The 12,676-nt window shown below is 41.0% G+C and overlaps 1 protein-coding gene across 1 annotated transcript in view; it reads left to right on the forward strand.

Moving 5' to 3' along the window:
• Window positions 1-487: 487 nt before the first annotated feature.
• LOC118407171 (transient receptor potential cation channel subfamily M member-like 2) overlaps window positions 488-12,676 on the forward strand; it is a gene marked incomplete in the record, with an annotated part of 14,856 nt that continues 2,667 nt past the window's right edge. Inside the window, 10 exon segments of the mRNA XM_035807593.1 lie at window positions 488-703; window positions 1,841-1,961; window positions 2,421-2,584; window positions 3,114-3,229; window positions 3,785-3,887; window positions 4,388-4,613; window positions 5,566-5,718; window positions 9,732-9,875; window positions 11,323-11,571; window positions 12,350-12,536. Coding sequence (XP_035663486.1) covers window positions 1,848-1,961; window positions 2,421-2,584; window positions 3,114-3,229; window positions 3,785-3,887; window positions 4,388-4,613; window positions 5,566-5,718; window positions 9,732-9,875; window positions 11,323-11,571; window positions 12,350-12,536 — 1,456 coding nt within the window.

Genomic DNA, 12,676 nt, shown 5'->3' on the forward strand with positions numbered 1-12,676 from the left:
AACTACCTAGCTGTGTACATTGTGTATATACGTTACCGTTTGCGTTTGGGATCGCATCTGTTACCAGCGACACCTACCTGTAGTTCGCAAAAGAACCAGCCAGATATGCTCAGAGGAAGGCGGCAAACGGTAACCGAAACGTGGGTTTTGACATAAAAACATAGCTGTGTAGAAAAGTTCTTGTTATTCAGGGTCAAATAGAGTTTTATCCTCAGAAATGTTACAGTCCTTAGTTCGGGAGAATAAGCCACGATTCAATGTCCACCAAACTTTGCTTATTGGATGGAAGTCTGAATTTCTCAGTACACATTGCACTTCTTGATTCCTCTCGTCGCAAGCTTGTAAAAAAAAAGGTTTTCTTTTCAGTTAAATGCTTGTGTAAGATCTAGAGGCATTCAATTTCACTGACCAATATTAATATAAGATGCACGTTGCAATGTCATGATAAGCATTATATGTGTAATCAGGTAAGGATAGCGAGGTCAAAGTTCACAAGTCTCGATAAACGAATCAAAGAAGGCAATAGAGGTGGCGCTGAGTATAGCCGAGTCTTAAGTTTCATTGACACTTCAGAACCCACAATAATCCCCTTCCACCAAGTATAGCGTATGAATTTCAAACGTAGCGACACGTAGTTGCATCATGTGAAACAACCTCTACAAAAATTCCTGGTGCTCTCGAACTTACGAGGCTGTATCAAAAGGTAAGTCGGCATATTTCTTGTCCACTTGAAGTTTCAACTATGTGTAATGACATCGGTTCTTATTCCCACCTTCACTTCACACACAAGTCATCGACCTTAAACGTAGGATACTAAAATTTGTTTCTCCAAGCACGATATAAGCTAGTTAACAAACAGGTATATGTGTTTCGCTTCGGTATCCTAAGTTAGTTGACAAACAGGTTGGCAGACACCAACAATTTGAAAACAGCTCTCGGCAATGTGTTGATAAACAACGCTACATTTCACACACCGACTAACTGGGTTCTGCTTCGTAAGGATAATTGTGACGGGATAACCAGGTGTCTGTTTCCAACCTAGGCCAAAACGAAGTCGACTTATAAATTATAAACTGAGAGCTCCGAGCTACATGTAAGACACCATAAAAACATCGTTACTTGTATTCTAACCCGCACACAATAACATTCCCTTGCAGAACGCCCCTGTCTATGGATGCGTTATTTTCCAAGTTGTGATTTATTCTTATACATATCGGATGACTAAGAAAATGCTTGTCAGATCATTTATTTTGACAATCTGGAAGATTCGTCAATATGACAACATGGCGGATCCAAACATTTGGGAGGTGTGACATTTGACTACACGAAGTAACCTCGAGAACCGGTTTTTCCTCTTTCCCCTGCGTGCCAAAGTTTAACACATGAGGTGTAGCTACGCCCCCTGCTAGGTCTTGCCTGTTTTATTGACAAAAATATCGACTTGTATGTTCATATACAAGGTGACTTATATAAGAAATCAAACTAAAGGTTTTAGATGTAGTACCTGTATTGATCATTAGAGGTAGTTAACTGACCTAGTACCTACGGGGCAACGCACAGCCTTCGTAGGCAAGCGTGGTGGCTGATTATATTTAAGTACCTAACACTACTGACCTGTTACAGCTCATCTTTGCACGTAATCGCATTAAAGCTATGTAGTGAGGACACATTCCACACTAAGTGACAATGAGTTCCACTCTACGATATTTGTCGAACGAAACTTCAAGCGTAGCAGCGGCATCGTTTCTTGAAAATCAAACTGTACCTGTGCAACATCGAGTCTATATTAGAAACAGACTACAAATAATGATACAAACATGGCCTTAGTTTTACTCACCAGTCTCACCATGGATGAGGCTCTGTTATCAGACGACCCGGAAGCTGTTCAGAAGGAGCTGGATGGCGGACTGCAGCTGTCAGAATACCTGAACCGCGGCACGTTACAGCACCTGTACAACAAGGTATGTGCACGTGCCAATTACATTTCATTCATTCTCATTTTATTCAGTTAACAAGGGACGACATGTCGCCTCTAGGGTGGTTTTCAAAGCGCCCTGCATACATAAATATAAAACAATGGTTCAAATTAACTTACTACATCGAACAAAAAAATATGATACAACAAACCAAAGAAATACATACTGGGGATACAAGCAAACTCATAATAATAAATAAAGTAAATAAGGTAGAAAATGTAATTTGCATATCAATAATGTATAAACAAAGCAAAATAAACTGTTAATTTGTAAGGCATTCGTTTTGTGTTTAAAAGATTCAACACACTTTTCATTGTAATGATACAATAAAATTGGCCGAGAAACAACGGAATATGATTGACCAAATTAAGTTTGTAAACGTCATAACGTTATACGTGTATACAAAGGCAAAATGACACTAACTTAATACCTTGCGTGATTTAGGCGTTTGAAGATGCCACACCCAAGCAGAGGGAGGCGTACGTCTTCAACAACCTGGTGGACAGATGTCTGGACCAGGGGAAGTACGAGGGCCACACCGTCCTACATGTGTTAGGGGAGGTCATTTCACAGGACCTGATACAGGACTACGAGATACCCAATATATAGTAAGGATTGTCAGTGTTTTATAGCGTGTTTCTGTTCTGCAATGTTTATGTTTAATCACCCTTAACACCTCGATTTGCATTTACAGCTGTCTTAAAAAAGTAAGAGTTGAACCTGTACATACTGATGTTAATTAGTCTTTTATAGTAAGAAGATAACCGATTTACTGTAACTATTCTTCCGCTTTATCACACTATACTTAGATTGTGATAGTGTATACATGCAATAAGGAAGAGTATTTCTTCTTAAGATTTTTATACGGTGTTGTATAAACTATTAGATTGGCTTGGTGATATCTTAGACTGACTAAGATCGCGCTCCTAGCGACATACCGTACAATTGCGACTCTTTGGGAGGGCGAGAAATTGTGTAAACACAGGCTGGGTGATATCTTAAGCGTGGGACAATGATAACATTCATTAAGTTGTTCACGAATACATTCAACAACCACATTATCACACTATTCATCTTTTCCTTCAATCACTCATTTATGTGTGACATGACTAAAGAGATATGATGTACGTTTTTCAGTGATGATGATAATGCGGACCGTCCCCTGGGTTTCCATGACCTGCTCCTCTGGGCCATCGCCACAGGCAGGGTCCGACTCTCTAGACTCTTCTGGAACTTAGGCTCGGACCAGATCGGTGAGAATCTCAAGAGTTCACTAATTGTAGTTGGTAGCACTTACGAGATGTTTAAGGAATCGTGACATCATTTAGCACCCCTTTCTGGTACTGCAGTGGAACTTCTGGTTTTATACCCCCTGTTTTGGACATTCGACTAAATTCACTACGGTCTAATCTAGAATTACAACACGTGAAGATTCCCAAGGTTTCTAGTACTAAAGAGCTCTCATATGAAATGGTTTCCTTTTTAATCTTCCAATGCCACATGCGGCCGGACGACTGGATACAATGTCCACGTCTTGGCCTTGCTCTGAACAAAGAGATTTCTTTTTCTAGCTTCAAAGGTGTCCACTCCATATGTGAAACAAACATGTGGCTAGCACTTGCTCTCATTCTATGTATACAAGTACATCTCATAGTTGTGCTTGTCGTCAACAAATTTAGAGTTATATTGCCTCAAAGGCCGATGGAGTATTTTTTCGAGTTGAAATAAAGGCACAAACAAACAATCAAACATGCTAGAAAATTGTTTTCACGATGTGTAACTGCAAGAACACTGTACACTCTTCACAGTTTCTGGTCTGGTTGCTAGCATGATGTTCAAGTTCGCTGCCGAGCATCTTCCGAACGACATCTACCATGCCGATCAGCGGTCCGACCTCTTCAAGCTGTCCAAGCAAGTTTCTTATACCTTACTTTACTGATGCAAAACACTGTTACAAGGCTCAATCTAGTGTTACACTATTTCAGCAGTACAGGTGCTTTCTGGTAATCGAATAGTGAACGCAAAGGTGGAAACACTTTTTGAGCTATGGAAAATGCAATTACCCTATTCCCGAATCAATTTTTTAAAGATTACTAGCAAGTGCACACGTCACTGTTTTGCACATAAAGCTGTTTCTTCGTGCAGAAAGAACTAGTCCTGTTCTTGTCAACTAGTATCTAAAATCTTCATTTAAAGCTTATTTTCCTGTTTCCTGACACAGAAGCCCTTGTTCTTACCCAGCGGAGTTTTAAAATCATAATCTAAAGCTTACCCATTTCTTTTTTATTAGCACAAAAGCCATCGTTATTACAAATCGATGTATAAAATCTTCATTTAAATCTTCTTTTCTTGTTTCTTTGCACAAAAGCTTGTTCTTACTAAGCTGTGTTTTAAATCGTCATTTATTATAGGGAGTACCAAGAGCTCGCCTTCTTCGTGATCAAAGAGTGTTACCGGCTGGACAAGAAGGAGACGTCGGACGTGCTGGTGAGGCAGCGGCGGGACTGGGTCCACATCGCCCCGCTGGACGCCGTCGACATGGCCGAGGACATGGAGGTCATGAGTCACGCCGCCTGCCAGTTCACGCTGAACAACATCTGGACGGGCAGGATGGCCAGCCACACGCCAACCTGGAAGGTTTGTTTGTTTGTTTGTTTATATTTATTATACCAGGGTTACATATCGCCAGTTTAGGCGTTTTTCAAAGTTCCCTGGGGGGCAACCCCGTACATACATGCAACATAAAAGCAATCAATGCGATATCAAATAACATAAATGGTAGCGAGAAATAACAAATATTAACACAACTTAGCTTACAAATGGTAAAGTAAAAAAAAAACAATCATACAACGTAAGCATAGTATAACTGGTAAGGTGGTATCTCACTGCACTTGGGGCACCAGTGCGGCACTGTGGTGTTCGGAAGATACTCAACGAGTTTCAGAGATAAGGAACCAATTTTCTTACTTGTTGTGTATTCTGTAGTCTTCTATGTCATACGTTTACGTATTGCGCTGTTTGCGCAATATCTAAATGATAAAAATCGGAGAAAATAACAAAACAGTGACGCAGTGAACGAACGCAGCAATGCCACAAGCGTGCCCCACGTCCAGTGAGAGTGCACCTTAAGGTGGTATCTCACTGCACTTGGGGCACCAGTGCGGCATTGCGGGGATCGAAAGATTATTCAACGAGTTTCAAAGATAAAGAACGATTTATTTCTTACGTTTTGCGTATATTGTTTGTCTTCTTAGTCATACTTTTGCGTATTGCGCCATACCTTAATTATATATGAAAAAACACAACAGTGCCACAGTGAACAAACCCCGTAGTACCGCACCGGTGCCCCAAGTACAGTGAGATACCACTAAGTACGAATGAGACTTCGTTTTGACGACATGTTTACACAATAAGTCATTTGATACGTTATAGTACCGAGTTCCGACAGTTGAACATTTTTAAGTAGTAATTTTTGTAGTTACAGTAACAGATAATATTTACCTGTTAACTGTTTTGTCATTTTTTTTGTAAAAGAAAATTAACCATGAGTTTGGGAACCTTTAACTTAATGATGATTTCTCACCTTTAGTTGGTGGCTGCGACGATCTGTCCCCCGGTGCTGTTTTTCCTGGAGTACGTTGAAGAAGAGGATCCGGCACACGAACATGAACATGAACTCAGCCTGTGGGACAAGGTCAAGTTCTACTTCACTGCGCCTGTCACCAAGTTCATGCACAGCGTGGTACGAAAACTGTCATCTGTTCATTTTTAGTTTGTGTTACATATCCGATTGAACACTTTGTGGTGTACCATACCAGAGTTGTACTTAAGAGTTACTCTCCAAGCAGAGGTTAGGCTCCGACTTTTTTAAAACGTTTTTTAGTCGTTTTTATCGGTCTTTCTATTTTTTTTATTTTATCTTGCTGTGTTTCGCTGGCGTACTTCAAGAAAAATGACAAAATAGAAAGTCCGATAAAAACGACTAAACAAAAGCCGCGGAGCCTAAACTCTGCTTGGAGAGTACTTACGAGTAATGTAGGTTAAAATTTGACTCGATCACACCGGCATAGTCCCCATATCTTTTCGAGGGTGGTGGGTTCTTTATGTGCTCGTGATTTGGTGTTCCACAAACACGAGGCCTCCATTTAACGTTCTATCCAAGAGACGTCTATATCCGAAACTAGATACTCATTTTACTTGAGCGAATTGAGGAAATTCATGTAAATGGCCTTTGCCAAGGGCACATCGTTGGGGAATATCAGGGAGTCAAACATTCAAATAGCCTTCAAACTGTTACGCTATGCAACACCAATCATTCATTTTCTAGCTCACTCACTCACTCACTCACTCACTCACTCACTCACTCACTCACTCACTCACTCACTCACTCACTCACTCACTCACTCACTCACTCACTCATGATAACTTCTCTTTTCGTCGGTAAAAAATCTAAGTAACGATGTGTTGAGAAAATCCCACGCCTGCAACAAGAGAGAGTAAGGAAGTGCAGTCCCTGACCTGTATGTAGAGACTCGAGTGGGATGGTCTTAGACATGTAATCCCAATCATGGGCTGCACCTGAGCAAAGCAAATACATATAAAAGCTAAGTAATAAGTGTGTGTGGTTTAAGCTTTAAGGCCACAGGTGGTTTGAATTGAAATGTCCTGGTTACTTACTCACTCGCCAGCATGTTCACTCACTCTCTCTCTCTTTCTCTCTCTCTATCTCCATCATTCACTCACTCAATCACTCACTCTCACTTTCAGTCAGTCAGTCACTCTCTCACTCACTCATTCAGTAACCTTTTCTGTCGATCAGTACAAAATCTAAGTAACCACATGCTGAGAAAATCACATGCCTGCAACAAGAGAGATGCTGTATATTAAAAAGACCCGAATGGGATGGCCTTGAAAATGTAATCCCAATCATGGAATGCACCTGAGTAAAGCAAATACATATAGACGCTAAGTAATAAGTGTGTGTGGTTTAAGCTTTAAGGCCACAGGTGGTTTGAATTGAAATGTCCTGGTTACTTACTCACTCGCCAGATCGTTCACTCACTCACTTAAGCCCCGGTCACAAGAATCGTACGATTGACTGCGATGGAGGTTTTATGCGCGGCATAAGCGCAGTACGTCGTAAGTCGGGGAAGAATCGGAAGCAATGGTTTAAATATATGAAGCCGTGGTCACAAGGATCGTAGTGCATCGTACGATGAGGTCATTGAGCGTATTTGCGTCAATCGCAGGTAAATCGTAGTAAATCGGGGAGCCTCCTATGACAAAAATAGGACTGAAATGGATTTTGAACATGTTCAAAATTTCGCTATCGTCGTAAGATTTTATTTGCCCCCAAAGCAGACTTCATTACGGCAATTTTTGTCTACTGATGAGGTTTTAGATTTATGAATTTTTAGCATGTTGTGATGGTTTCAGTTTTCCCTGATATTGTCGATATTGACGAAAAGGGAAAATATATCAGTCGCAACTGCCACAATCGCAACCAGAGAACAGCGCGCCCCGCACAGGTGATGCAGACAATTGTTTGATCGCTTCATGCACGTGAGTTGATAATTAGATCAAATCTCAGCTCTCGTCGGTCTTGGGTCAGTTTACCATAATCGTAAACCATGGGGACAACTCAAACATAAAGGCAGGCTCTATGAGTCGGAAATATATATGATATAATGCTTATAATATGATTTTTGTATGATGGCATCTTTTTGTTGATAGCATATCATGATACAATATTCGAAAGAGCCTGACACGTAGAGCCGGCAAGCAGGCCGAGATAACCATACCAGTACTCACGCTTGATTTGAACTTTTGCTTGTAATACTCTTGTTATCATGGTCTTTTTTAATTTATTTTTACAGTTAAAGATATTATAGGAAGGTATTCAACAGCTATGTCCACATTTTGTTGGTTAAAGAAGCACAAAAACGGTCAGACGGCTATACAGAAGAGACACAGGTGAAAAATCGTACGACGCTGGAAAAATTTTGAACATCATCCGATGCTCTGCGATGGCTGATTTTGCTTACGATTTAGCTGCGATCCACTGTGATCATCGTGCGATAGGCGTAATATGCCATCGCAAGGACGTCGTACGATTCTTGTGACCGGGGCTTTACTCTCTCTCCATCACTCACTGACTCAATCACTCACTCTCACTCACTTTCAGTCATTCAGTCACTCACTCACTCACTCACTCATTCACTCAATAACCTTTTTTGTCGATCGGTACAAAATCTAAGTAACCACGTGCTGAGAAAATCACACGCCTGAAACAAAAGAGAGTAAGAAAGAACCGCCCCTCACCTGTATATTATAAAGTCCCCAGTGGGATGGCCTTGAAAATGTAATCCCAATCATGGACTGCACCTGAGTAAAGCAAATACATATAGACGCTAAGCAAAAAAGTGTGTGTGGTAAAGCTTAATCTATATAAAGGGCACATGTGGTTTGAATTGAAATCTCCTGGTTACCACATAAACATAATAGTCTGTAAAGTAAGCTCAAGGATACATGAAGTAAGTACACAAATAGAAATGCAGGTTTACGTCTTAACCCCGACCAGAGGTTAAAGTAGAGACCAGGACGTTATGTTGTACGAGTGACATGGAGTGCTATGTGAAATCAGTAGGTGGCGTTGTTGCACTGTGCGATGGCAAGAAGAAAGATTGATACCCATTGCTCATTGCTGTGGTTGTAAAGGACAAGGGATTGTTTCAATTTCGTATATGCACTTTGTACTTCATGAGCAGTGCAAGGTTAACCCGGTTATACTTTTATATATAATTGTCCTCTGTCCCCAACATTGAGAGCATTATGTTTTGTTCCTATGGACAAGACAAGATAGGGACGGACTAAATGCTATGCAACTTATGTCTTCGCCGCTACTTATATAACATAGAAAATGAAACATAAATAGATCTGCAACTGAGCATCGAGATTGATAAAAAAACAAAAAGTTAAAGCATTAGTCTCCCCCCCCCCCCCACACACACCCCCAAAGGAAAAGACGGACATATAAAGCAGAAAACGTTTTGAGTGATGCATTTTTAATTGATCAACATCGTTTCACAATTGACATGTGAAGAGCAATGAAAGCTACCACGCAAAATTTACAGTTGTTTAGCATTGTCATTTCAAATAGGTGTAATGCCGGCCACGAGTGTCCCCGTGTATGGGAGAGCTTTAGGCGTTAGCCTCAAGCCCCAAACTACTTCAAGTAAAAGAAACCAACACATTTATATATATATATATATATATATATATATATATATATATATATATATATATATATATATATATATATATATATATATATATATATATCGAGAAGGGTAGGCATGGACCCTGTACTTGACTCGTGCTGTATGCTCCGCATCAGCCCAAATCTTTCTTCTTTGAAAGGCAAAGCAAGCTTTTAGATAACATTTCCTTCCATTCCTGTACTAACCCGAATCTTTCCTCTTAGACAGGGAACTCAATCTTTTAGATAACCTTTCCTTCCATTCCGGTGCAATGACCTGGTGGGTAATGCTGCTTTCTCTACTTAGCACTCAGCATTCGGGAAAGAGTATGGAAGTTGAACACACACCACTACCAGTGGGCTAGCCCCCTGCTGTAGTGATTGCGTTGTGTGGCCCAGGGCTAAGGAAACAGAGATGGGCGTCGCCCTATGCGCCATCAGGCGCGGGAAGGCTTTAACTTTTTTAAACCTAACTTCCTTCCATTCCACTCCCGTAGGTATCACATGTGCTCCTGATCCTGATCTTCAGCTATATGGTCCTGTTTGAGCTACGGCCCCTGAGTAAGCGGCCAGTGGGATGGGCGGAGGGACTGATGGTGTTCTGGATTGCTGTTCTCGGTCTGGAAGAAATACGGGAAATGGTATGTAGACCACACGCTAGACATAATCGATGGCGAGATGCATACGAGGGGTGATCAATAAGTCCTCGGCCTGACCCAGAAATGATAAGCACAACTCAGATTTTGAAGCATAGTAAAAAGTCTTATATGAATGTGTACCAAAATTCAAATTATCATTACTTTGCAGGCGAAACCCAGTAACGATAGGTATACCTGTACGATAGGTAGAAGGACAAAAAACTTGGACAATTGAGCTGCGACCTCAATCTGAGTTGTGTTTATTATTTCTGAATGAGGCCGAGGACTTATTGATCCCCCCTCGTATACCCCCAGCTTGAAATTAAAACTGAGCTCCGTACGGCATCGCCCTATTGCGCTAAAGTTCAGTGTGCAATATTATCATGAAGCTAACTTAAGACACGTATGTAATATAACCCTAAGTGGATTATATCGCGAGCACATGGACATCGTATTCCCGTCTTTAACATAGAGTGCTGTCTTGGTAAGCACGCCTATTGCGCTAAAGTTCAGTGTGCAATATTATCATGAAGCTAACTTAAGAGGACGTATGTAATATACCCTAAAGTGGATTATATCGGAGGCACATGGACATAGTATTTCGGTCTTTAACATAGAGCGCTGTAAGCACAACCGCCCCCCCCCCCCCCATTGCACTAGACTGCGATCGCAGAACTAGATATGATCTCAAAATAAAAATGGGTTATCACCGCATTCGATGTATAGTGCATTGCGGGGCGACTGACAGCAAGTCGTATACATGGAGTAATGCTACGGCCATATTTACACCGGTGCCCGTAGAGGGTATAGGCCCGGCGAGGCTCTTAAGTCACTAAAATTGTCCCACCAGTAGATTCTTGGATTGCGGTCTAACTTTCAGTGTTTTTATGCATGGTTTGGTGTCACAAACATCGAATTTTTAGCTGGGTCCCAGGTGTATCTTAACAGCAAATATCACCAGCAAATTTGGCCGATCAGGGGTCCAGTCGTTCCAAAAATAGCCCTTAGACTCATGGTGTCACACGGGGCCCGAAAGTACCTCCAAAATACAGCCTGCAAACTACCTCGGGCCCCATTTTTTTACGTTTTACTGTAGAGTTAGTCGGCGTCTTGGAGGACAGAAATATCATGTGTTCGAAATGTTGCAGATGAACTTCTACAGATGCAAATCATTACATACGAGGTACATATCTTCGTATTTAGGCCAATACATATGTAATGCTCTAAAAAAGAGAGAATCTATTGTACAGTAACATACCGACTTGTTCAACTTGTATATTACACTATGTCAATACGCCATTTATGTTCACATTCCTGTACTATACATGTGTGTAGTTATAGACCTTAGACGAGTCATTGTATTAATTGACTTATCACCGTTGCCTTACAATTATACCATGTACAAATGTCGTGCAATAAAGTTCATTCATTCATTCATTCATACTTCCAGGTGGATAAACGTGTTTTGATCCAAACGTGGATCTCCAACGTGTGGAACTTTCTGGACGTGATCATCGTGGGACTGTTCCAGATCTCCTTCGTCGTGCGCCTGTGTATGGATCGGGATTTCGAGAAGCAGAACTTCCAGATCATCCGGATCCTGTACTGCCTGACTCTGATCTTCCTGTGTGTTCGGATCATCCCCATGTTCTATCTCAGTAAGAACATGGGACCGAAGATCGTCATGATCCGGAAAATGGTATGTTTGTGTCATCTTTACTTGTGTAAGGCTATGTTGATTTGATTGATTTAAAACAAAGAAGAAGTTTATTTGCATGCAAGTTCGTGCCCGAGGGCTAATTGCAAATACATGGTATAAACATAGTAGATATACAAGCGAAAATGGACAGTTATGAACAATATTCTACTGTAATACTAGAGTTGGCTATTTCTAAACAGGTTGGGCTTGACTTCTCCAAAACAGAAGCGAGGGTGCGAATAGAAAAGTCTGGCTAAAAAAAGGTGCCTTCATTTTGAGATATAAGTGGCCAGGAAGGTTGAAAAAGGACTGAACACACAGACTAGGGTGAACTGAATGATAGTATGAGATTCTTTGTTTTTGTTCATGATCCGGAAGATGCTATGTTCCTGTTGTCTTTACTTTTATAAGAAGTTAGCTCAACCGTTGAATTTTCGAAATATAGTTTTGCACCATCTATTGAGATGCCAAGTCCTAATTGCTCTAACATTTCGTACCAATGGCCACACGTCCACAGGCATTGTGAAGCTCGAGGGGTTCAATGAATCACCTTTTAAAACATTTGAAAAACAAGGTGAACTAGCTACAGTACATGGTGAATTTTGAACATTTACCTTGGTATTGAGAAGCTTGTACCTTTGCACCAAAATATGAATAACCTTAAATTTGTAGTGGTTTCGAAGTGCGGTCGTTCTGATGGCTTCTCACGTAACACATTTGTCAGTGTTTCTACTCATGGTAATTCTAACGATTGGTTGTATGTTTGCTTCATTCCAAGGTCGGAGACGTGGTATTTTTCCTGAGCGTGCTGGTGGTAGTCGCGGTGTGCTACGGTGTCACACGACTGGCTCTCACCGCGCCTAAGAACGAGTTCAGCCCTGGCATTCTTGGGAAGGTCTTCCTGATCCCCTACTGGCAACTGCACGAGCAGATGTTGGACCTGGAGGAGGGGGAAGGGCCAGACTGTAAGATTTCTTACTTCGTTGTTTGTTCAGATCATTTCTTTATAATATGTTGGATATCTTGAGGTAATCGCAAAGCATAAATTATGTTATTGTTTGTCAAGATGTTTAATCTGTGTGTAAAAAGTGGATCGGATTAATTC

Source organism: Branchiostoma floridae, chromosome 19 (genome assembly GCF_000003815.2).
Source record: "Branchiostoma floridae strain S238N-H82 chromosome 19, Bfl_VNyyK, whole genome shotgun sequence".
In the NCBI taxonomy this organism is placed as follows: domain Eukaryota; kingdom Metazoa; phylum Chordata; class Leptocardii; order Amphioxiformes; family Branchiostomatidae; genus Branchiostoma; species Branchiostoma floridae.